Source organism: Parus major, chromosome 7 (assembly GCF_001522545.3).
Source record: "Parus major isolate Abel chromosome 7, Parus_major1.1, whole genome shotgun sequence".
In the NCBI taxonomy this organism is placed as follows: domain Eukaryota; kingdom Metazoa; phylum Chordata; class Aves; order Passeriformes; family Paridae; genus Parus; species Parus major.
This window is the reverse complement of record NC_031776.1, coordinates 21,297,452-21,324,909: the sequence shown is the minus strand read 5'-3', so window position 1 is coordinate 21,324,909 and position 27,458 is coordinate 21,297,452. Positions and strand designations below refer to the sequence as shown.

Here is a 27,458-nt window from a genome sequence, read left to right as displayed (position 1 = left end):
TTTTAACTTGGACTGGTTCCCAGATCTGTTTCATTGTATGGCCCCACTAACAGCTCTGCTGGCATTGTTGATGGGGTAATGTGGGGAGAAAGAATGGCTGGAGACAAAGAAGGATGCTTAAAGTTGGTACTGCTACAAAAGAATACATCTGAAAACACAGCTTTAGTTTTACAACGTATCTTCTGTATTATAGGATACTGATCTGAACTGAGCTGCAGACCTTGGAGCACAAATTACGAGCACTTAATGTTTGTCTGCTGTTCATCTCCTTTAGACCCACTACTAGTACCAGCTGCTTCTATTGATACCATACAGCAACGACTCTGTTTGTTGACTACTGGAGAGCAGCGAATGTTCTTACTACAAGTTGGGCTCTGGCAGATGAGCATTTGCAAGCCTGCCTCTAGTAATTTGAGGTATTGCTGCCTCCAGGTGTCCTTTTTGCTCCTCTGCCAAAAATGCCTGTCTGGCAGAGTGAGCAGAAGGGAATGCTTGAGCCTCAGCTGCTCCAAACACAGCGCGTGGTATCTCAGCTCAGCAAAACTTTCCCTCCACATTTCCTCAGCCTCCTGCACCACTAGAATTACTTTTCAGGCACTCCAATTCCTGACTGTGAGAAGAATTTTATTCCCATAGCACAGACTGAGGAGGAGGCTGGAAGGTGAGCTTTTATGTGCTTGCAAGGTATTCTTTCTGTCGCTCTCTCTTGTGTTCCCTTGGCTGCTGTGGCCCCCCTTCCCAACCAGATTCCCTTCAATGAGCCTCTATGTCTGTCCCAGATGCATTGCTCTCTCACCTGCTGCCTACAGCACACTTTCCTCTCTGGTCCTAGGTAGTTACCATGGTGGAGACACCTTCCTCCAAGAGGCAGTGCTGACGATGCCATATGATCAAGCAAGGCGAATTTGAGTGGCAGTGCCAAACTCTTCCAGGGAACAGCAGAGGCATGGGAAGGTGTCCCCTCACTGCCTTCACTGAGGTGCGTGAGTAGGGAGAGGCTAGGCAAAGAGTATATGGTTAGATGGGGAAAGTAACATTTGACATCTGTGCCAGATTCACCAGAGTCAATCCCTAAAACCCCTTAAATTATTGCTTGCATAGGAATAGTTTAAAAGTGCATTTTTCTCATATTTCTCCATTCTGTTACTGATCCAGAGTCAAGAGGCTTGTGGTCAGGATTAAAAATAAGGAGGCTCAGTCTGCCTCTTTTTCAGCGTTAATGGCATTTGAGACACATCCCGAGTTATGACTCTAACAGAAGAAAATGTCTTATTACCAGAGTTACTTGGGTGGAGCCTTCAGCTAAGCAAAAGCTGAAAAAGAGTCCATCGGTGCTTTTTCTTGATGATTTGAAACTGTAATCTTGTTATGAAGATTAACCTTAGGAAGGCAACAAGGAATTTCCAGAGGAGGACTGTTGCTAGGGACTTGCATGGTTTGGCAGCAAAATACTGCAGTTTGTAATAAGAAATTTTCTCCTCTTGATTTAATAATATTTAATAGATGGTACTCTAAATTTCTATGTTATTTGTAACACAGTTGCCACCTCTGTCGTTCTCTCTGTGTTCCTTTAGATAACATAGGGTGTATGTGCAAAGTCTTCTCCCTAGAGACCTGGAATTACACAGCCCATGCACCTGGACCAGCAGTCACCTCACTGGCACCTCAGCAAGATTTGTCCCAGCGTATTTTCCCATTGGCTCTGGGCTGATGCGAAGTGATATCAGCATGATAAAAAAATAATGTGAAAATACCTGCAGATATCCCTTAGGGGTATCCCCTAGGGTTATTCCCAGCAGCTGCTCTGGGATTCCTCATATCTGGAGGATATGAGGAAATTCTAACTGCCCACCTAGAAGAGCTGCATCGCATCTCCCACGGAGCCCAGCTCTGCCCTTTGCCATGCCAGGTAGGTGGCAGTCCCTACCTCTGGTGCTTTTATTGTTGGCTAAGCTGCAGGAGAACACAAACACCCCCCAGCCTTCCCCCACCCGCCAAATTTAGCGGGTTGTTAAAGAGGGGTGAATTGCATTTTCTCTAAGAGAATCATAACCCAAGGATTAAGAGAAAAGTATGAGAGCTCTTTTTTTTAGAGCACTAACTTTTCTGGACCACGCTTCCCACTGGTTGTGCTACCATAACACTTAGCTAATAATAAGAAACTTTAAGCCTTCACTGCCTCACTCCATTTGCCATTAAAACTCCCCTAAAAGGCGACAAGCATCTAATTTTCTTCTCGATCCATCTGCGACTTGTATCGGCGCCATGCCGAGGGCAGCAGGAGCCGAGGGTGCCGGGAACACTCTGCAATACCCAGAACCTGGAGCTTGTGTTTAAGCCACAGCTCCCTGCCAGCTGGAGACACATTTAACATTCCCTGCATGACTTCAGCAGTTCAGCCACTTTCCCACATTCCACAGCTGGCCTCCCACCACCGCTCAGCCTGCAAGCACACACCACACCGGGGTCATATTCTCGTCATCAATTCTCAAGTACAACTTGCTAGTGAAAGCACTGCAGAGTTCTGTTTAAAATGGGATGGCACCGTAAGAGCTGCATGTCCCAGCGTCTCCAAAGTGGCAAGGCTACATATAAAGAATTACTTTCCCAATGCTCTTCAGCTCTTCTGTGTTTTATAAAAGCTCTGCATATCTTGGGAGCCACAAAATGGTTGGGTGGCAACCCTGTAAAATCCCAGAACAAATCCCTGCTACTATGAGTGTGCTGCACAATGGGACACAAAGTCCTTCAGGACTGCATCCATGGAGGTTTATTGTTAACAGTTATCTCTTCTGACTGCAAATGACTCTGACTGTTGCTTCACATGTACAACATATCCATTTTTGTCATTGTGCAGAAGTTAAAAAAAGGAAGCATGAAGTCTGGAGATGTCAATTTTTAATACCATAATTAGCTTGATGGGTTACATTGGTTTGTATTTTTTTATGTCTACAAATTGAACTGGCTCGTGCCTTTTTTGTCACACTTCTTGTGTCATGAAAAAATCAACAACAACAATTTTCAGAAATAATTGATGAAGAAATCTGAATTCAGTAAATTTCAGTAACAATTCACAACAGAAACATTCCAGCAATTTGTACTTAGAAATTATCTTAAGAGAAAACCCAAAACTATTCAAACAATTTATAGGTTAAGCATCAGGATTTTATGGGGATCACTAGAAGGGAAGCCTATTGTATGATTTGTATCTGGATTCCTCATTTATCTATTACCAATCACATCAGTGGCAAGGGATTGAGCAAATAAAGAATAACTGCACAAAATTAAGCCTGCATGTTTGGGTGTGTTGGGCAGAAAGGTCTACAAGTTCATGTTAGTTTTCCCTGGAAACAATGAATAAGTGAACATATATCAAACTGAATTTCTGGAGTGGAACACAGGACTATTAATTCCACTGAAATAATTCAGTGTAGCTGAAGTGATCTTGACATGGATGTACAGCAACTGGATGTATCGGATCTAATGAGATAATCACAACAGTTGTGAAACTGGACAGGGAACAATGAAATGCCTGGGCATTTCTCATGCATCATTTTAGGCCTGTTTTGGTACAGAAATAGGTACTCATCATTCTGTAGCCCCTTAAAGCAACATGAGTTAGATCCAGAAAATATTTACCAGAAATTGTACTTTATTTCTATTTTATCTTTTGATATTTATTTAATACTTACTTTACTAATGTTTGAGTGAATGTCTTATAAAATAAATCCACTTATATTATCATTGAAGTATGCCCACATTTTGAAATATCATCTCTCTCTCTCTTTAAAAAGCTAAATTAAGCTACTGTTAAAAGACAAGTAACACTCAAATAAGATGGTAGCTTCCTCTTAAAATAAAAAAAAAATCAGAGAAGCATATTTTTTATAAATTATTTTCTATAAATTAGTTTTGTGCAAAGTCACAGTTTATGAGTTAACAAATAAAATACACTCTAGCTCTAGTTAATACAAATTTATCATGGAAGCAATGACAACCCCTTATCTGCACCAGAACTGTTGACACCAGAACACAGAGGGAGTAGCTACAAATGGATGCCACTATTGGAAGAAAATAACGTGCTGCCAGCCACAGGAAAGCAGATTTATATTAGTAAACATTAAAATGTTATTAAGGCAGAATTCTTTACAGCCACAAGACATGCTGTGTGGCATTATATTCTTACAGTCTTAAAGGAAATGTGATAGTTGCAATCAAAAGTGAACTCTGGCAGCTTTTGGTGTTTTTCTCTCTCCATTTGCTGGGCATAAGCTCATTCAAGTTAATATGGGTGATGTTACCCATAGCAACAAAAATTTCACCAAAGCCCACAGGGAAACCTCTCCACAGCACAGTGGACACAGCTTTGACTTTACTGATGTGCAGCAGCAATGTGCCTTTATGTCTGGAATTTTCTTTTACACTCCTCAAACTATAATTCTTGCACACCTAAGTATCAGTCACTGTCCCAACCCAAGGTGTCCCCAAAGGGAGCTTGTTTAGACTTGCAGGCACAAAGCTGTGTATCAGCAAATGGTGAATTCCTCTCTCGGTCTACCCAGTGGCTATCCATCAATTCTTGCACCTAGACCACCAAGATACTCATTTGACTTTGCAAGCCAAAACCTTCCTTTGGTTTCCCAGAATGTACAAAAAGCCATTTAATTTAAAAAGAAAGAACTCATTAGATACTGAAGGAACTTTTTTGTATTAAAAATATGAGGGAAAGGCACTGGCAACAGCTGGCAATATAACATGAATTGCATCTGACAGAAAGGTCTAATTCAAAGGACAGTAATTTGAGAAAATATACTTCAAAGGTAATAAAGTCCCCATACATTTACTTCTTGATTGGGCTGCTTGGAAGAGCACTTTCTAATGCTATTAGCCAACATGCCACAGGATTACTAATGTAATTTTTTATCTACTTCTCCCACAAGAGTCCATGCACAACTCCTAAATTCTGATTTTTTCAAAGCAATAATAGTGACATGTCACTGTTCTCCAGCTGAGTATCTGTCCAGATAAATGAGAGGCCTTTTTTTTGAAAACTGAAGGTTATTCACCACTGAGGGACTGAGGGTCTTGACAACAAATAAAATTATTATTTTTTCTCTTATTATCAGCTCTAGTATAGAGCAGAATATAATTATTCTATCACTACTGTAATAAACTGCAATTTCAGACAGCAGTGTGAATAATTTTTGGTCAATGATCAGTAAAAACAACTCAGTGAAAGTATGAAGAATGTATAGGTTAAACACCTTAATTTCAAGCCTGCAAATAACACAAAAATCTGTTTTCATCTCAGATGAGTGAGTGTTGTGATTATCTGAAATTGCACAGGATTAGTACTATTCCAACAGAAAGAAAGGTCAAGAGGTCTTGATTAAGAAAGAAAATATTATCTATTTGAAACAAATGAAACAAATGCAGGTTCCTGCACCTGGGGAGAAATAACCCCACACACCAGCACCGGCTGGGAGCCAACCTGCTGGGAAGCAGCTCTGTGGAGGACCTGGGGACCCTGATGGACAACAAGCTGTCCCTGAGCCAGCAGTGCCCTTGTTGGGGCCAAGAAGGCCAATGGGATCCCGGGGTGCTTTAGGGAGGAGCACTGCCAACAGGTCAGAGGAGCTGATCCTGCCTCTCTGCTCAGCCCTGGTGAGGCACATCTGGAGTGCTGAGCCCAGTTCTGGGCTTAGCAGGAAAAGAGAGACATGGAGCTCCTGGAGCAGGTCCAGCAGAGGACTATGAAGATAATTAATGAACTGCAGCATCTCTTATAAGGAACAGCTGAGGGAGCTGGGCATGTTCAGCTTCCAGAAGAGACAACTGAGAGGGGACCTCATCAATGTCTGTCAGTATCTGAAGAGAGGGTGACAAGATGATGGCCCAGGCTCTGCTCAGTAGTACCAACCAACGGGACAAGAGGCAAAGGGCAGAAATTGATGCACAGGAAGTTCCATCTGAACATGAGGAAGAACTTCAGTGTGCAGTGACTGAGCACTAGAACAGGTTGCACAGAGAGGTTGTAGAGTCTCCCTCACTGGAGTTATTGCAGAACTGTCTGGATACAATCCTGTGCCATGTGCTCTGGGATGGTCCCACTTAAACGGGGAGGTTGGGCCAAATGACCTACTCTGGTCCCTTCCAAACGGACCCACCCTGTGATTCTGTGATTTATGTTTATAATTTCTTTGTAATTTTGAACTGTTCTCTTCTGGATGCAGAAAGTTTGGAACATTTTTCATATACCATTCACTCAGTGTTCATTTTTCTGTAGTGTCATCAACTGCACACAATCTCATTAATTGTTCTACAATTAAGTAATATCCTGTACATTTAAATTCATATACTACATTACCTTCCATTTTTACATACATCCATTAATATTTTCATTAAAAATGTTCATTCAGGCATAGCCTCTACATAAAAATAAACAGCTTAATAGGAACTGAGGGTGGCCAGGTAATGAAAAATGGAAGACATAACATTAGTTGCAAGCACTACAAGAACAATTATGATGTGTACATATGCAAAATTGTCCAAAATAATTTATTTTAAAATAAAAAAATTTAAAATAACTAGAATAAATATAAAATAATACTGGTGATTCTGGAAATTCCTAGTGTTAAAATGTGAAACACAAGTACTTTGGAGACTAATGACATACTGAACTGCAGTTACAATGCAGATTATCCACGTGCAAAGTGTACCAACTGGCTTGTTGCTGTGACTCTCCTTTATTCCTTCAGTAATTTGTATTTGCCTTTCACGGGTTACTATACCAAAGCAAGGACGAGTGTATGGATGCCTATTAGTCACAGAAATAAGAGTGCCCAAACCAATCAGAATTAATTTTGCAATATGTTAAATAACTATTTGTCCATACTTGCAACTCCCAAATTCAGGTGCACATTCACATGTCCAAACTGAGTTCAGGTTTTGCTATACCCTCACTTTTATTTTGTATATATCATTTACTACTTATGCTGTACAGGTGAAAATACAGTCGTGCCCCTCGATGCACTCAGCCACTATGGGATAGAATTACACGTCAATGTTCTCTCCTCCTGTTTATGTTGTAAGTTCCAAGAATGACTATCATATGAGTACAATGGAGGCCTTTTTAGCAGTATGCTGACATGAAAGAAAAGTTCAGCTATGTTGTTTAATTGTGTATACACCAGTGCTAGGCAACTCTCCAAACCTTACTGTAAACATTGTTTAAGGTTCATCCAGATCAGCACGATAATGAAGCTTGTGCTTTTTAGGCTTAGCTTTTAATGACAGTTGCTTTTCTTTATGGCTTTATATTTATCTCTTCTGAAGCAGTCAGAGGCATCATACCAGGCTGACCTTTTTCTTTTACAGATTAATAGGTTGTCCTCTAAAGCTCTTGTCTAATGTTCTGTTTACATCGTGTTGTTTTCCTGGATGGAGAACTGATCTATTGTCTTTTGTTAGTAAGTCTGGAGAACATATTCATCACTGCCTAACAAATGGCAATACTACATTAGTATGGAAAAAGTGCATATTCAACAAATGTGGTGTTGAAAGCTTTGATGGAGCCAAAAATACTTAAAAGTTCCACAAAATGTATGGTTACTCTGAAAATATCTTTCATGTTCTAACAAGTATGTATGCACATAATAATGTACAACTGGCACCATTAGCTCTGATGTATAATCATTATGAAGTTATTTTTGTTAATGTAAAGACATCTTCAACTACAAAAAAATACATCTGAGACCAAAAATACAGGACATGTGCTTCTTCAGTGGCGAGTTGTTCAAAGTGCAGAGTAAGTGTGTGTAGGCAGACAATTATGAGACAAAGAACACTGCATTCCTAAGCTTCAATTTAAGAAGAAAGTTCGTTTATTGTTGAAAGAACACAATTTATAGTGTTCCAAGTTTCTATTATATAAGTGCTGCTGCATTTTATTTTCAGCAGGACAGTGAAATTTTACTGAAGAAATGGCCATTAGATTTCATATGAATGTAGACTTGGTGTGAAACTTTTTGGGGATGAGTACTGCAATATGTGCTTTTTTTGTAAATGGCTTTTATTTTGCAGCATAACAGAAAAATCAGTACAGAATTTATCCAACCCGAACTATATATTTCTAAAAACTTACAAAGTACAGCACATCAACATTTTAATCTATGTGCTTGCCAGTATCTAAGCAATTCAGAGCTCTGGCAAAGACAGGCAAAATACTTCAGACTTGATCTGCAAAGGTCAGATAGAATTTCAGATTTTTAATCATGTGAATATTCTTAGCTATATTAATAAGCTCCAAATGCTGTTTTCATGATTAAGCATTTTAGAAATTATGAGACAGAGGTGAAAGTTGTTAAAACTGACAGAAATGAAGTATCAGCAAAAAATACCATCTCTGTTGCAGCTGAAACATATATATACAGTTCTTGTGACAATGAGATTAATGTGTTGCATTGCTCTTTATCAGGTCTGCGATGAGCCTGACATTATCTCTGAACACTGGAGATTTCCCTAATAGCACCCATTAGTCACAGGATATTGAACTCACAGAATGCAACAAAGTTTTAAAGAAAGTGGTATTCTACCTTAAACCCAAGGATTATCACATGAAACACTTCTACTGTCCCTCTTGCTTATTCCTAAGGGCACTTTGTGCCCTGTGTTCCTGTGAGGCACAAAAGCCCCTGAGCCCTCCTGCCAGCCTGCTCCAAAGGGGACAGAGGAATGAACAAACTGCACCAATTGCCAAGAACCTTCCAGTGGGTCACACCCAGCTTCCAGATACGGCCCTCCTGATCACCTGGGCTCACAGGAACAGAACACCAAACAAAAGAACAAATATAAGAAAATCTACTTTGAAATCTTCATTTCAAATAAATCTCCTCTTCTATTGGCTGGATCCTCGGCAATTTCTTACATCACTCAAAGACAACAGAGAAGAGTCTCCCCAGCTATCAGAGCTGTTTAGCCAAAATCATCATCATCATCATCATCACCTTCCCTGGGACAACAACACTCTAGGAAGGCAGGAGTATCATGGGAAGAAAACAAGATTGAAGGGGTCTAACACTCCTCTTTAAACCAGCCCGGTATGGGGCTTTAGCTTATACTGGGAAGGGACTCGGGAAGCGTGAGCAGAGCTGACACTACAGAAAGAGCGTCCACTTCAGGGCAAAACTCCCTGCAAGGGTCAAGGTCACTGTGAGAATGAAAAGCCAGGAAATTATTGTACATCTTAGATGCAACAAAGTTCACCAATTTATTTTTTGTTCTCAATAACTTTTTTTTCATAAAAGACCACTGACAGTGCCTTAGTGAATGCTTCTGTGCAGATGCTAATAAGACATTAGGGATATTGCTCCTTCCTTGCTGAAACAAGTTGGTATGTTTGGAAATTAATTGCCTAAAATCAGAAATTCCAAACTTAATTAGAATGAAAAAAAAGAAGAATGTAAAAAGATACTTCAAGAATCAAACATAAACCTCTAATAAATTAACTCAAGGAAAAACATCTTTTTTTCTTAAAGAATTATTATTAAAGTCCAATGAAGACCAGGAAATAAAACTATACATATTTAAATACTTCATACACTTATGCTCCAATGCATCTCTAGAAAAAGAAAACATAGATTGTTTACCCAGCATAATGCTCTCTTTAACTAGAAAAATATTTAATTTCAAGTATTCCTAATGTGTAACTTGATTCTCAGTTCTTAGCTACATATCAGTCATGGGATACATTCCACAGTTATGAAGTATTACCTTGAGAGATTTCATGCTCCCAAGCACACGGCCAATTTCTGCCCTCGGATGCAAATGTACAATTCTCTTTGAAGTCTGTAAGAGTCACAAAAGTAGAACATGCTGCAAAATGCAACTGAGTTTTTCTGTATTTAGCATCAAATTCTACTTGGCATTACTTATTTAACTCCATTCTCCTCCAATTTTAATTGGAGGGCTACAACTGAGCAGAGTTGGTCTCTCATGCCAACACTTACTGTAATTAAATTAAATATATGTGTATATATGCATCGTAGTAAATGTGGCTTTTATAAAGTTAAGAAACTTCATATTCATTCCTCTGTATAACAGCTTTTTACTTCTAAAACTCCTGGTACTTAATTGTGTTAATATAGTTATGATACACTCATATAATTACCTGTGTTTTGCACTACTCCACATCCTAGAAACCTTTCAATTTAAAATTAAATCCAAGATACCTGTGTAATTTCAGTACTTAAAATTTTCAAGAAAAGAGACATCAAAAGGAACACAGAGAAATCTCATCTGTGTTCTGCCAAGTGCTCTGCAGCCCAGTCCCCAATGCTGCAGGCAGGCAAAATGCTCACTTAGTGAAGTGAATAAATATTCATTGTGCATTTATTTACTTCTGCTATTACTAGATTTAGTCATATAATTAAAACTATTAAAATCATTAATTAGAGGACAATATAGTTAATAGAGTTTTAGGTGACACAAGTTTAGCACACTGAGTCAGCTTAATTAAGTCTTGTATACAATTGGAAAATTACCAGAACTACTCTGAAATAACCCTGGATAGGGATGTGTAGATACATGAACATCTATATGGGAATTTAATATGCTCAATAATTCCAGAAAAGCATTTCCTTATAAATTCCATTATATTTTTAAGCACAGACAAGCTCTAAATCTTGTTAGCATCAATAATCTGCACCGTTCACAGCTTTTACTCTCTAACACTCCAGTGTTTACCTCACTATCATCAAACCTTTAAGGCTTCATCCTGGAAAGAAGCAGAAAAAGAAGCCTCCTGCACCCATTAACAGATTTAAATATAACTAGATCTAAAAGTAACACCATGACAAGGCAACCAACTTGCAGAAGAATTCCTTTTCTTGTTTAGCTGGCTTTGGAAGTGGATTAAGCTGTTTTGGACAATGGCATTCTTTTTCCAAGAAGAAAGCTCCATCCACTTGAAACTATATGGAGATAGATTTTCCAGAATACCTAACAAATCCTTGTACCTGGCCTTCCACCAGTGCTCGCTGCGCTAATACTGTGCCCAGTGCTGGCACAGCAGTTACCTCGCAAGGATCCCCGCTGTCAGAATCAAGGAACTAGATGCCAAATTCTCATTCCCCCATTCTCAGGGGATGACTGCACACAAGAGAGATCCAGGATGAAACTGTGTGCTGCAAAACTCTGAGATTTTATAATTTTTGAGTGTTAGCATCACCAATATAACCTGCGATTAAAAAAAACCAAAAACCAACACAACATCCAAAAGAAAGAAAACCAAAAGCTACAGAACAAAGATGATAAACCTGACCAAAACAAAAGCAACTTCTCTTGTTTGGATGCAGCTATAGCTTCAGGACAGCATACTCAAAGTGCAAAATCACTCCACATTATTTGTGACTTCTCCATGAAACCAAAGCCCTTTTGTGGGCTGTGTTGCTCCACAAGGGTAGACTGTGAGAGAAAAATACAAACTCTGTGTGCCATTCCTTTGGAGTACCACGATCTCCACCACCGCCAAAGGCCATAACACGCATTAATTCTGGCCACTTCACATAAAATGAATTAAAATACACAGATATTCTATTTCAGTTATAGAAACTGCAAATGCTATTCTTTAGTGATGACTTGAGCACTTCTAACCTGCTCTTGGTCCTGCTTTTTCCTCAAAGTGATCTTAATTTAAACAGAAAGCCTACTTCTCTGCTCTCCAAAGCACACTAGAATCTTATTTCTAGTCCAAACATGGGCTCTCCTCAGGCTGCAGTGATGGACAGCCTTGAGCTGACTGACACATGACCAGAGCAGGGTGTTTGGATACATAAGGATTCTGGCATAGTACAAACAGCACAAATGAGCAAGAAAAACTTTAATGTAAGAAAGCATGTCTCTCTAAGCATGAAGTCTAAAGAGAAAGAATACGTTACTATAAATTCCAAGTTTCATTCTGACTGATATACTACATAATTTCAACTGATCTCTATTCCCCAAGCATACTCTTCTGATCTTTTATATTGAAATGGGAGCCCATTGGGTTTCTTTCCTGTTCAGCCACTTCTGCTAGGAGCAGTGATATTCTGTCTGCTAAGTGCATACTAACTCCATTTAGTCTTTGCTATACTGTATATTTTCCTGGATTCAGATTCATGCCAGGCCTATCAGGATAAAAGAATTTATGAACATATTAAATATCAAAAAGAATTGCAACATCACCACACCACTTGAGAGCGTGTTCAGGAAGTTCTTGCATTTACTCTAGTTTCAGTGCAATAAGAAAACAAATGTATAAGCTATAAGAAATAAAAGAAAACACCAACCTCTTCAGTTCTGAAAAGTTTACCTCTGTAACTTTATATCCAGTATCACAACAGGATTGCAGCAAGTTAGAGGCAAAGATACTGTCACATTTCCCCCAGGAGTACTTTTTGTCCTCTCACAATTTGTATAAAACAAGGCCTTACCCAGAGGTCTTCTCTGTCTGTTCCCCAAAATCATCCATTGTTTTTGTAAAAATAACCTTTTATTCTTGTTGAACTTTAGCAGTCCCCAAACTGAGTCCTTGCAGAATACTGCCTTCAATCTCCTTTTGTTGGAGATGCAACTCCCCATGGATGGTCTGGCAGCTGAAGGTGTCCTCTTGTGCCATGCTCTGGCATACATGTCGCGGCCTCTCCACTGAATTTGGCTTCTGCCCTTCTCTGCTCTTTTCACTTATTCTTTTCCCTTATCTGTTCCCTACAGCAATTTTCCTCTTTCAAAATCAGTTTTCCTTACATTTTCCCTCCATCTGGCTTCGTACTTTTCAGTTCTTTACCTTTTCCTCTCTTCCTATCTCAAATGACAACACAGGGCTCAAGAGACAGGCCTGCAGACTGCTTTTCAGAGCCTACTTAAGCCACTTCCAGAGACAAGCTCAGTCTGGGGGCAGAGAAATCAAACCAGAACCATCCCATGGAATGGAACCATCCCTTCTCTGCAGACCCAGAACTCTTGAGACTAGGTGCTCTGGGCCTCAACATGGCAGCAAGGATTAACGGTGTGTAGTTCTAAAGGTGTCTGTCACCGCCATGAGGCCAACATTAAATAAAACTACAGAACCCAGACTACTTCTCTGCTGCTATCTCAGTGGCATTCTGAGACATGATTTTATTTTCTCTTTTCCAGATGCTATTCCTATAAGTATCAATTATCAAAAGATTCTCACTAAAACTGTGAAACATTTGTCAGTCCCAGACATGGCTCTCAGCTTTCTACTCCCAGAAATCCCAGCTGTCTCCCAGCATCTTCCAATAATTAGGCAAGCCAGAGTTGCTCAAATTTGTACACAGCCCTTGATACTGGTGAGCCTTCTTTCCTCTGTCTCCAAGGCATCCAGAGGCTCCTGAGCTCTGCTTTAAAGCTACAGGCTGTCAGTTACGGTCTGGAGATTTTCCAGATCATCTAAACTGAAAAATGGGGGGCTGTAATAAAATAAATATTCAACTTAAGATCATGTTTATTATTTCTTGACATAAAAGGAAAATTCTGGTGCATGATTCTTCTGCAAAGACTAGATTTTAGGGACATTTAAATTAAAGAACACAAGGAGCTCAGTATCAGTGTCAAGAGAAGGACCAAGGTCCTAATTTATGAAAAAATCACAAATTACTTCCCATTTTACACTTGAATGCCTTCATTACGCAGACAGCAACCCAGAGCATTTTATAAATAATACATGCACATCCATACTTCACTAGCTGCCCAATATCTAAATTACTAAAGCACAGGCTATCCTGCAGAGGAGGCACCACAATTGCAGAGATCAAAGAATAACAATAACTACTCAATCAAGGAAATGGAACCAACCACAAATGTTATTTAACAGCTGTTAGGTAAATCTAAACTAGACTATATATCCAACACATTTTTAAAATGCGTGTGCACAACCACCACCAGAGCACTGGGATGTGCAGCATCCTCCCTGGATGACAACAGTAGCACAGTTTCCATCATCAGTGGGAAGGACAGAATACACTTTGGAAGACAACACTCAGATAAACTCCTGCTCTTAAAAGATGTGCCACAGAAATGCCAAGAGTTCTGTTATTTGGCATATACACACTTCTGAACTTCATATAAATATCAATAAAAGAACAGCCATTTATACTAACCTTGACAGAGCTGACTAGAGTGTAAGTAAGCATGGAAAATGACCCATTATATTTAATATGAATAAAAAAGGTATATATTATTCATTTGATCATTATTCAATTATTCATCTGACATAGAATTTCACTTTCCATTTTAAAAGAAGGAAAGGGGCAACAAATATGAAATATACATAGTTGCTTTTCTTCCTCTTCTGGGGGCAACATGGCAAAGTAAACTTTCGTCATTTTCTTTCATTTTCACTATGCTATTTTGCTATTTCTCACAGAAAGTAGCATAGCTACTCACCATGTACGTGTCAGATGCTTGGTAACACTCCTCCCTCATCCCAGGTCCTCAACTAAACAAAATTCCAAGAATAGCATTTGAAATTCTTAAGAGAAAAGACAAACCCAATACACAAATGTATCTTCAACTTTTTTCCCAATTTTATATTTTTGGAAAAATCTGCACTTTTTTATATATTTGGACAGCCCAGTCACCATCAAGGTAAACACTCCAGGACAAAGAAAAAAATAAAGAAGTGTTCAACTGGTAAATTTTTTTCTGTTATAATGACTTGCAGTGATAAGGCTGCTCTCTTTGACTTTCTGGCAATGAAAGTCATCTTAGGGCCAATTTAATCCACTGTTAGGTCCCTAAATATATATTCTGGCACCTAACAAGAAACCTTATTTTCAGAATTAATGGACAGCTATGATCAGTTTAGTTAGCAGTGTAAAAATGAACTGACATTTGGTGGGTTTTACATGTTTTTCTCATCACCAATCTGGCTGACAACCATAGCTGTGATTTTATTTTTTTTAAGACCTAGTAAAAGCAGCATCTTTAAGATTAACTCCAGGATTTCAGAACATGTGAGTTCCTATTATTATACCTGCCATTGAAAATCCTTAGAAAATCTGGGGGAGAGTATATAAAAGACACTGGAAAGAAGTGCTAATAAAAGCAGAGCGAGCTAAAGAAGTTGGGTGGGTGGCTTTGGAAGCCTTTCATGTATCCATAGCTCCTGCAGCTGATGAACTTACTGTAATTTGGAAGAAAAGTCATGTGAAATATAGCAGGACTGTTAGTGAAAAGCAATAGGAACATGTCAGTTCTTCCAATTTTTTTCTGCTAGAAAGAATAATGCCTTCCTCAATATTCTGCTGGACCTCTGAATAATGTCCGCTTGGAAAGAAACAAGATTTGGGGGTTAAATATTGTTTTATTTAATTTTTAGTCCATGTTCCAAACAAAAACTTATCAACACATTCAGATTTGATGCAGGAACAAAAATGTCAGCCTAAAAACATGGTTTGGTATAAGAATGTATACAAGTCTGTCACAATTTACAACATAATTTTGTAGCACTGTAATGTTCTGCCAGGAGAAAAATAAATAGAGAAACCTAAAACCTCAAATTTTAAGCAGCTTAAACAAGATATTTGCTAAAATGGGATAAGGGAATTTGCATGATTTATGATTATTGAAATGTCATTTGCATATTTGTATAATGCATGTTCTGTTAAACAGAAAAAGGGATTTCCTTCTATACCTTTCCTTTCCAAATTCCACAGCACAGCTTACAAGGATGGAACATAGAAGGAACAGTAACAGTTTCTTTAGAGCCCCTTATGCTGATGGATGGCTACCAGGGCCAGCCTTACAGAATCACACACTAGTTTGGGAAGGACGACTAGAGGTCATACAGTCCCAACTTCCCTCCCAGAGAAGGTTGCTCATGACCTTGTCCAGTTGAGTTTTTTACCATCTCTGAGAGATTCCAGAACCTCTCTCAGTACCTTCAGGTCGCAGTTATGGTAAAAAAAAAAAAAAAATTTCTTCCCATCTAATTATAATTTTCTTATGTCCTAACTTGTGCTGCACCCTATTGCCCATTCCCCTCTATGATAAAACTACCAGCTCTGTAGACAAGGGGAGAGCAGTGAATGTCATGCCTGGACCAAGTGGAGCACTACAAGTCGCTGGACTGGGACTGGTGTGTTAAACACTTTTACCTTGGAGAAGTGCAAAGTTCCACACCTGTAAAGGAAGAGTCCCTTGAAATTCTGTCAGCTGAGAACTGACTGGCTGAGGAGCAGCTCTGCTGGAACAGACCTGGGGGCTGTGGCAGCCAGCCAGCCAAGCATAAGCCTGCAGCATGCTCTGGTGTTCCTGCTGGGCTGCATTCAGAAAGGGAGGTGACTATCCCCCATTTGAAAGGCTCCATTCAGAATCCCACATGCGGTTTTGAGCCCCCAGCAAACGGCACTGATAAGCCAGAGTGAATTCAGTGCAGGGCTGTCAAGATGGCTGGGGGCTGGATCACATATTCTGTGAAAAACTGAAGGAGCTGGGTTTGTTCAGGCTGAAGAAATGGAGGTAGTGGTGGGAGCTAATCGCAGCTTTCCATTTATAGAACGGAAATTTATGAAGAGGTTATCAAGGAGAACGGGCCAGGTTCTTACATGGTCCGTGATGTCAGGATAAGTCAATGAGCCTAAGTTGAAAAAAGAGAGGTTCAGATTGAAAATAATGAAAAAATCACTACAAAAATAGCTAGCATTGAAACAGGTTGGGCTGAGAGACTGTGCATCTCCATCCTTGGAGACTTTCTAGAACAGATCGAATAATGCTCTAAGCAACCTGGTCTGATCTAGACAAACCTGATTTGAGCAGAAGTATGATTTAGAGAGCTCCTGGAGTCCCTTCTAACCTGAACTATCCTGTGATCCTACCCCCATGCATATCCAAGAAGTGTCTGTCTCCACTTTTTCAATGCATTTTTATTTGATACATTTAGACAGCAATTAGATCTCTCCTTAGCCTTCTCTTAAAATAGCCTGCTCTTCTAAATAAAGCCATTTGTAGGTCCTAGTCATAAAGCAGGGAAATACCCATATTCATCAGAGAAAGGAATAAAAGCCTCACCAAAAAAAAGATGTGGAAAGAGTAGAGAACAACCTAAATATAAACACTGTGAATAGAATCCAGTAAAAGGCCCGAGCAGTGAGAATAGTGAATTGGGGAAAGAAATTTGGGACTGAGAACTAAAAAACTCCTTCTATGATCCACGCTTCCTGCATTCAGAGAAACTGGAGTTTGACTACTCAGTCATTTACTCAAACACATCAAAGAAACTACTACATATAGCCCTTTTTCCCAGCTACCTGGAACAACAACAATCTGAGCTTTTGGACAACTGTCTAAGTCAAAAGCAGTAAGAGGCACTCTGGACTCTTTGACCCTGATAGCAACCATACCTCCCTCTCCGAAATGCCCCCATGTATTCTCCTCACTTTCATGTGCAACAGTCAAAAGCAAATGGTCACTAATCAGAAAGGCTGCATGGAGGAAACCAGAGGGTCACTGACACTATTCACAAAATTCTAAGTTTGTATCATAAACCATTCTTTAATGTTTTTTCTAGGAGACAGAATGTTTTAGCTAGTACTTTTCCAAATGAGTCACTAACACCCTTGTCTTAATTCTGCAGCTGCTGCTAATTTGAAGTGCCAGCCTTCTCCCCTCTTTCCCCAGAATGAAATAAAATATCAATGTTGCACTGTGCTGAAAATGGAAAGTTAGATGTAACACTATGCTACAAGGCCTCTGGAAGTTTCATTTACATTTGATTCTTTCTTTCCTCCCAGGCCTATACCTAACTTAAGCCCTCTCAGCAAATTATTTTGCACTTACCTCCACAATTATTGGTCCTGAGAATGAAAGACTCAAAAGGTATTTTAACACTTAGTGTTCCAACATCTAAAACAATTTAAAACAAAAAACGAAGATTAAGTCATAGAAAAATTATGTTAACCACTGCCTGCATTTATGTGTAATCAGCAGCCCTGTTGGCCAAGGCCCCAGAAAACCTTTTATCCAGAAGAGCTACATAGCATTACTGTGTCAGAAAGTGAGACCCAAGGGGATGGACTTCTTTTAGAGATAACTTCACCCATAACCATGCAAATCTCAAACTTCTTAAGTATCTCATTAGCTGCTCCAGTGTAAAAAGGTACTGCAGCTGGAGGGGAGTTTGGGCTTAGTTTTCAGGCAGACTGGTTTCTTGATTCAGCTCATTGACCGATCACACAAATGCTAGGGATGGCACAGGGAAAGGAAGAGAAATGGATTGCTGGGAGCAATGGGGGAAGACAAGATTGCCCTTTTTGGCTGCTGTGCATAGTTATGTAAAATTAAAGTGATTATGTAGCTATGGCCTGAGGGATAGAAGAGGTCACAGATACTACCACAGCCTATAAACTGCTGTGGAAATTGTGTCAGTGTGTGTTGCCAAGAGACAAGCACAGGAATTCATTTCTTAACCTGTTGTAAAATCCACAAAGTGAAGCCTGTTCACTCTACCTCTCTAGAAACCCTCAATGCTCCCCTCTCAATGCACATGAGTCACACCAAACATTGTGCGTTCCATTTTGTATCAGTAAGCTCTGTTTATCTACCTGGAATGATTCTGAAGCATTTCTCACACGCCTTACATGCATGCTGAGATTTCAGAAATTTAGCTTAAATATATTTTGAAATATTTTCATCAAGTCAGAGCAACTGAGACTAAATGTGCTCTTGCAATCTCAGACCATGAAAAAGAACACAGTGCTCCAAAAGCTACCATGGAACAAGTGAGCTGTGTATCTGGTTATACCTACTCATGCCCAAGCTCTTTGTCTTCCTCAGTTCTGAGATACAATAATTCAGCTTAGAATTTACTGAAACAACATTTAAATGCCGATCTTAGTATTTTCAGCTGAGGAAGACTAAGAAGATGCATTAAGTCAGACAATAATTATCATCTATTTAACCACAGTAAATATGACCTGAATCTGTTTTGTGTTTGTTTTGACTGAAATGAATTGAACTCAAATAGAACAGATTTTTATCAACATGCTTTTCCAATATTTTTCACTTTTTTAGCAAAGTAGGACTTTTTCCAGCAGAAATATATGTGAATACTACATTGCACAGGCCACAAGAAGTCTATACAACTGAACAGAAACAAGTATATCATTTTAGCTAAATCTGAGCATACATCTTGAAGGGACTATTTCTCAAACCAAAAGCATAATTTAATGAAAAACAATTTATTTTTTAAAACCATTGTTAATTGCTCTTGATCACGGAAGACTGAAACATGTAACTGTACCAAGATATATTTTCCCATTTATTACTACACATTTGTTCAAACTTCTTTACTACTGCCACAATCACATTTCTTTCATGAGGAGCACTGTGTTAGTTGCATTGATTACCTAAGTGATGCACCTACCATCAACATTGATAGCTCAAACCTTGCTACTTGGACTTCAAAGCAGATGAAAAATTGTGTCCAAGGTGTTTTTTTGATGTATATACTAAAAAGAAACATTTCTTAAAGGTATTGTTATATAAAAAAATAGATTTAGAAAACATAAATAATTTTGCTGACCTTTCCTTTGTTTTTTCAGCACTGAGTGGAAGCTCAGAAATTTACTAAGGAAATTTCATCCTTGAGTCGGAGTCCTAGAGATTTATGCTCTAACTAGAAGCAAAGTATTTAGAAGTATATAGCGTACTCAATTCTGGTTTAAAAGTAAAGAGAAAAAAATCTACTATCATTATGAAGAGTACCAGCTGAGTTTAAAAAAAAACAAACAAAAAACATACTTTAAAGGGCTGTTTTATTCAAAGAAAATTAGCTTCTCCCCACACAAACTTATTGCACACCTTTCATGGCTGCCTTGGGATCCTGTGCTGAGGGTAAAACTAGAAAATACACTAGAACAAATCAGACATTGTGTAGTTCTGGTTTCTAACAGATGTTGCCTGCCTACTGGATATAAACTTCACATTCACAAACCCAGTGCCTGGAGGGGGTTAACAATCAAATACAAAAGGAAAACATCACTGAATAAATGTCTCAAGACTATTTGAAGTCATATATAGGTTTATCACTTTTCTGTTAAAGTCAGTCCCATAAGACCATCAGACTCAGGAGCTGCTCATATGTCTGCAGTAAAGGTACTACAGAATCACAAAGAGGGACCAAGGTTTTGTTGACATTTGCTAAATGAGGCAAATCACACAGTATCAAATTAAGCCCCAAGCATGGGGTACTCTAGGGATGAGATTAGTCTCAAACTTCTAGAAACTACAAAGCTAATAAGAACCTGTAATTGATTAAGTGGGGAAAATATTTTTTACTTTGCAAATTCAGTCTGTAGTTTGTGTATATTTATGCTGTACCTCTCTATAAGGAGAGTGGATTCAGAGAGGGAAGTTGTGACTTTTTAAAAACTTTTTAAAAGATTCCCTAGGAGAAAAACACACAATTAACATGCCTTATAGATGCCATTGCTGCTTTTCCTTGATTCCAGTCCTGATCACACAATCTCTATTTTGCACTCCCTAACTTTTGCTTCTCTGAAGTGAAGATTATGACCATCATGGCATTGCAAATCACATCCAAATTAAGCATGATCAGCATAACCCAACCATAAATTAAGGTTCTAGTAAATGTTGCTTATCTGAAATGAAAGGCAAAACTCTTGTTGACTTCAAGGAAGCTGATCTTTGAGAGGATGGTGGTGTGAAGTGTTTCTGCAAGTTCATGTTCCTTTATGAGAGTTATTTATAGAGTTACAATGATATACACTAAAATACATTATATGAACACTCACTGAACTTTGTATGCATTTTTCTCAACCCATTTCTAGAGAGGCTTTTGCCTATATAAGCATTATTCCAGCAAGAGTTTCTAGAAATACTTTCTGAGGGGCATATTTCTAGTTCATTGCAGGCCACCTGAACCAAACTTCACAAGTTCAAAGTAGCTATAACTGGGACAAGGATACCCCTCACAAAACAAGCTGGCTGGAACAATTACATAGAGCAATCATTGTCAGCAGTGACAAAAAGTTACTGGTCTGATGTATGGATGTAAACAAACATTCTCAGTTTTGGAGAGGGATGTTTGGAAGAAATGAAAACGCTCTTTCTAGGTAATACTCCGTTTCTCTCTATTTTCCGTCCTCTGAAATAACTGCATAGAGTCAGAGGGATTATCTTACTACCAAATTGCTCAAGTTTTTCTTAAAATGGGTAGATTTTTACAATTCTTTCCCTTCCACAGTATAGTACATTTTTGGAAGAAATTCTTTGGATAGTTGCACAATAAACCTCCAGCCTGTCTGGAACAGAAGAGAACACATTCAAGAAGCTGAGGAGGATACTGGGATCTGGTAACTGTGTGGAGACAAAAAGTTTGCCTGCAATAACCTAACCATTTTTTCTTTTATTTCAATGAATTTCTAAGCTCAGTCAAGAAACACAGAGATCACAACTAGGGACAATGAATACAACTTCCCAGAATATAAAACATGCAGATTACTTCTGTGCAGCCTTATAAACACATTTATTCTGTTTTACTGTAAACTTGTCTTTTACTATGTACAGATTTTGCAGTCTTAGCGCATACGGAATAAATCTAACTAAACTGATTAGAACTAGTAATCATTGATGCTGATGAAAATCAGCTCATAAGCTACTGAAACTTTTTAAAGGGTGACAGACCTGTGCTTGGTGAAGAATGCAGTGCCAAGGTATACATTAGCAGCAAACAATTAGCAGGTCCTACCTCTTCTGCTTTAGAAGCAGAATGTTCTACATCCATCTATTATTTTCATATACTGACGCTAAACTGAGTTTATCCAGTGTCTGCTAATAAGACAATTCATGTCTACTTTGTTTAATACTGTTAACTTATTGCCTTCTTACTCTACTATCAGCAGGCTTGGATAAAAATTAAGTGTTCCCATTTTAAAGTTGGCTCTCAACAACCTGAGAACAAGGTTTTGACATGGCAGAATCTGCCTGCTCACTACAGTTTATATCAATCTACAGTCCTGCCTACAATCCCACACAATTCTAGAAATATTGGTTCTTCTCAGAGCTGCCAAGGCATCAGTTTTGCAGCTACCAAATGATAAAGTTCAAAGCCCACTCAAAGATAATTTAGCAGGATTCACGAGACTTCATTAGTTCCAGGTTTTGTTAACTAATACCACACAAAATAACTAGGATTCGAGTATCACATAGGTATTATCTGTGACTACTAAATCCTTACATTTTAGATAATCCATGCTATCTATAGGAAATGTTGCCATCTCCTACAAACTCTCTTATACATAGAGCTTTCCTCTGTGATACAGAAGCCTACTATAGAATTACTCATGCTGCCACATTAATCTCCAAGGGAATACCAGTAATACAATTTAGCTGTAAGTTGTTGTGCACATTGTGACCCTGAATTCTATCTGATATAGGAAAACAAAACATAGACTCACTTTTATTTCTTACTTGACCAAAACAGATTGTTGCCTAAACATGTCTCTATACATTTGTATTTGTTTATGTATGCTCCGTCTTGTGAAATAGTACAATACTCTGCCTGGCACAGCCAGGTTTTACTACTGGGCAGACAGGACTTTAAGCACTGGTAGAACACATGTAATCTCAATGAAAATAATTTTCCAAAATGTTGAAATACAAAATCTCTTAATTAAAGTAAAGCTTCAAACATGGAAATTAAATACAACTGAGTTGAAATTTGAAAAGCAATGTTACAGAAATGTATTTAAAGAAAGCACCTAAACCATTAGAAACATCCATTGAACTCAGAAAATATTTTTGATTCTCTCTGATAAGCCATACAATGCTGCAATACAGGAACTGTCCTAAAACATACACTCACTCGAAGACACAAAATTTAGCAGATGTGTCAAACATATCAATCCAGATTAAAAGCTGTCCTTAAAATGAAGGTTTTACAAGCTTCAACTTAAAGTCATTCCAAACTGTTTTCATTGCCATAATGATATTTCATTTTAAAATTCTTCTTCCAACGTTAATTTTTTTCTTTTCATTTAAGTCCATGATTTCACAAATCTCTTTTGATGCTGAGCTCCCTAAGAAGAGGGGGAGGGAGATGCTGAATCACAGCAAATGTTTATATTCCCATATAACCAGCTTGAATACTTCATGAATAAGATTGTGAAGATCATAACAGTCAAATACAAAATCTGTTTTTTAAAATCTATAACAATATCAATTATAATAGTTGGCCACATCAACATTTTAACCTAAAGAGCCATGAGGAATGTATGCAATTTATCTAATGAGTATTTTTGAGAGCTCTGCAGAAAAATCCATCTTCAAGAAATTCCTGTCACCTCCTAGTTATTGATTTGCAGATTATTAGTCAGCACATTTTGCATCATTATTTAAATAACAATAAGATGAGAAGCAGAACTTCTGGTTTAGATTTTCCTACCTCCCCCAGTGTAATCATGTACTATTACCCATCATTCATTCAGCAAAGGAGATTCACTTCTATTATCATTTGTGTTTAATAAAAACCAAAGATTTCTCCAGAATTACTGAAAGAATGGCTGTAGAGTGGACAGTGAGCTGTTTTGGGGCCCAAAGAATAGAACAGCTAAAAAACTATGAATTAAATTAATATTTCTACATGTTCAGAGGGGATCCATAGTGGGAGGATTGCTTACATTACTGGATCCTGCATACTTGAGTATCAAAACCTAGAGTCACTGGTCCCTGTATCTATACCAAGGAGACACCTATTTTCCTTTTATTTCTTCTATAAAATCAAGATATATGAAAACAGGAAACTTTCACTGGATCTCAGATATTTCATTTCATGCATGTAGGTCAAATGGCTCTGTGTTCTCTCTGCTGAAACAGAGCAATATAATTTCAGGCTGTATAATTTTATAGCAAAGCCTGCAAGACAGTTTGAAGATGTCATTGACTGTAATACAAATCAATATTAAATTATCTGTACAGGAAACATTTTCAAAAGATGGTCCATCATGCTTTCTCATAGGATCATAGATTTCTAGGATCATTCTTTACTAACTACTATAAGCTATTAGAGTTTATCTCCCTCTTCAATTATTTACAGGTCAAAATAGCAAAGCGATACTGCTTTACATATATTCCAGGTTATGTACTTGGTTTGCAACTTAGTATTGCCACACAAAACCATGAAGATAAAAGTTGCTGAATGAAGACATTTGTTTCATTTGAGAATGTACATATAGTCATACAGCTAAGTGATGAAAAAGGCTGTCCTTCAGGCATTACACCTTCCTTTAAAATAATGCATTAAATATATACATATGTGTGTAAAGAGTACTGCAGTGATTACTCTGCAGCTTAATCTTTAAATGGCTATAGTCTGTACATCTTTAGCCTGATGTCAATTACACATTTTACAGATTAGTCATTTCAAATCACCAAAAGACCTTCATCATATTTCTATCAGTTTCTGTTTATATGAAAGCACATCTCAAAGCCTCCTCATTCCTGCCTTGTAAAATGTCTCATGACTGTCAAATAGAATTTATTTTTCAGCCAAGCAGTTTAAAATACATTTCACAATACAGTAACACAAACACAATAAAAAGAAGAGCCTATCAAGTGTGCAGATAAAGGGAAGGGAATCCTTTCCTGTCATTGCCAAAGAAGCAAGACAGTTTAATAGCAAAACACCTGGAAAATCACAACCAAACCCACAGCACGGTTATAACCTTTAAAAAAAAAGTTCACACATTGAAGCCTCATATGGGTCTGTTTTGATTTGTGAGGAGTGTCACTGGTGATTGGAAAGGCTTATGCTAAATGTTCCAGACAGCTGATGCAACCACCTCTGCATTTGCCAGTTTGCAGCATGATGTTTCTAGAGCAGTGGGGCTGGCTGCCCTTAAAGACTTGAAGGAGAAAGGGAAAAGGTGGAGATCCTCCACCGCAAGAACTACTAACATCAATATCCCCGCAAACAGCAGCTACCCGTGTACAACACGAATCATCACGAGCCGGACCTTTAATGCGTTTTTTAATCCAGTTTGAAAACTGAGAGGTGGCAGCTCACAAAGGTCCAACTCCACAGACAATGAGTATCCACCCGAGTCCGACAGCTTCCCCGATGCCCGTATTTAACTGGAATTACGGCCATCCCCATCGCAGCAGTAAGCACGCCCTGCCAGCCCTCGGGATGTCACAGCACCCCCGCCGCGGCTGAGGCACGGCCATGGCAGCCCCAGCCGGCCGAACTTCGGCTCCTCTCCCCGCGCTCCAGGGGCTGCGCTGGGAGGAGGCAGCGGGAGCGCGGCCCGCAGCGCTCCGCTCTGCGGCGGGGTGGCCGAGGACGTGGTTGGGAAGGAGGAGACACGCCGAGAGCCCTGGGGAAGAGGAGGGACCGGCAGCGGGAGGGGAAAGGCGAGAGGGGAGTCAGGTCGGAGGCTGCACGGTCGGGAGCGAGGGGAAGGGGTGGAAGCCCGGCGGGGGCTCCCGGGGCGGCGGCGGGCGGCAGGAAGGCGCTGCCGGTTCTTTCCTGTCTCCGGCTCCCGGTACAATCTGACCGCCTCCCCCGGGCCGTGCCCCAGCCGCGGAGCTCCCGCCCGGGCTCGGCCCTGTCCGGCCGCCCGGAGCGGGGCCAGCCCCAGACCCGCCGCGCCGCCCGGCGTGCCGGACCCTACCTTCGCCTGCAGATACTGGGGGTAGTAGTAGGTGGTGTACTGGGGGTACATCTGCTGTTTCCACACTTTGCCCATGAAGCTGGAAATGTAGCCTGCAGTGCAGGGATGGGGGGGTACTTTGGGGGGCTCCAGCCGCCTCTCCGTCTCTCTCTCTCTCTCTCTCCCCTCCTGCTCTTCCTCTCCGGCGGCAGCGGCTGCTGCTGCTCCTCGGCCGAGCTCAGACCTTCCTCCACCCAAAAGCCACAGCGGAGCGGAGCGGGGGCAGGCACTCTCGCTCTCTGCCCGGGAGTTCCTGCCAAGTCCCCGCCCGGCCGGGCCGAGCAGCGGCGGCAGCGGAGCGGCGGCGCGGGGAGCGCTCGGGGCCGGCGCGACGGTGCCAGGCGGCGGGGCAGGGCTGGCGGAGGGGCGGGGGACAGGGGCGAGGGGAGGCGCTTAGCCCCGCTCGGCGCCCGGGGCGAGCCCCGGCCGTGGCCCCGCGGCGGGGCAGCCCCCGGGCCGGGGGGCGGCGAGCGGCGCCGCTCGGCCCGAGGGCCGCTCCAGAGCCGGGGAAGGCTGCGGTGCCCGGCGAGAGCGGAGCGGAGCTTTCCACGTTCTGGAGAAGAGGAGGAGGAGGAGGAGGGCTGCAGTGGCCGTATCGCGCCCGGCTCGGCTCTGACCTAATTAGCCCGGTTGTGCTTTGTTATCGCCTTCCTTCTTTTGTGCATCCCGCTGCTGAGCAGTGGTGCAGGGCACAAGCTGTACGGGAAAACTAGGTGCAATTTTGGAAACCCAAATTTGGCTTCAGTTCCACCTGACGGTACAGGGTCCATTTATCTGCTGGAGCAGAAGAGACTGCAGTGCTAAAATCAATTTACAGAGCAGCAACCACAAAGCCACACCAAATTCCCAGTCTGGCCCATTTCACGTTCTTGAATTTGTACTTTAGCCAGTGCTGCTGAGTTCTCCAACAGGAAACACTCCTGTTCTAGACAATAATAGCTATATTTTTTCACTTGAATATTTTCTCTGTGAAAGCTAATTTCCTGGATATTAGACGTAGGGACAGGCTGCATACTATGCTCTACTGTTTGTTGTGTGTAAAAAACTCCGTTCAGTGGGTTTACTTCTGACAAATCCATCTCTTTTCAACCCAAAGATAAGCTGATCTTCAGAGCATTAAGCAGATGCCATTTCTTTGTCACACTAATCACAATCATTTTTGTCTTGCAGCACTGTGTGGTTAATAAAAGATGTATATGAGGTCCACCAAAATTGCTGGTTTTATTAGCATCGGCCAAAGTAAATGTGATAATAGCGGAAATAAATATCAAAAACCTGAAGAATGTACAGGCATCCCAGGGTGATAGCAAAGGCAGCCTTTGTGCAGCCATGAATCCCTGGTGCAGGCTGAGCAATGAGAAGTAACTGCAGATATTCTTCCAAATTCCAGCTGAGCAGAGGACAATTACGCAAATGACATTGCAGCTCTCCTTGCCAGCTATTAAGATCACTTTAAAAGTTTGGGTTTTTTCCCCAGGGAAGAGAATTGTACATGCTTTGTGGTCCACAAAGATGAAAGGACTAGTTGCATCTTTAGGAGAAGGTGTTTTCTCCAGAAAAGGCACAGGAGCTTTTGAGTTTCGGTTAGATTTGGGGGGTTTGTTTGGATTGTTTTGGGATGGTTTTTTATTTATTAGCACACAGCTAGAATGACATGAAAACAAGGAGAAACATAGAAAACATAGAAAACATTGGAGTTGGTAATGTCTTCTGTGAGAGGGACAAAGA

The 27,458-nt window shown here is 40.1% G+C and overlaps 1 protein-coding gene across 2 annotated transcripts in view; it reads right to left on the bottom strand.

The window, feature by feature from the left end:
* Window positions 1-26,027, bottom strand: part of RBMS1 (RNA binding motif single stranded interacting protein 1) — a 141,559-nt gene extending 115,532 nt beyond the window's left edge. Inside the window, exon 1 of one of the 2 annotated variants that reach the window (XM_015634579.3) lies at window positions 25,692-26,027. In XM_015634579.3, coding sequence (XP_015490065.1) covers window positions 25,692-25,766 — 75 coding nt within the window. In that variant the 5' untranslated portion in view covers window positions 25,767-26,027. The remainder of the gene's footprint in view (window positions 1-25,691) is intronic. The other variant, XM_015634580.3, reaches the window with a different exon arrangement.
* Window positions 26,028-27,458: the final 1,431 nt, after the last annotated feature.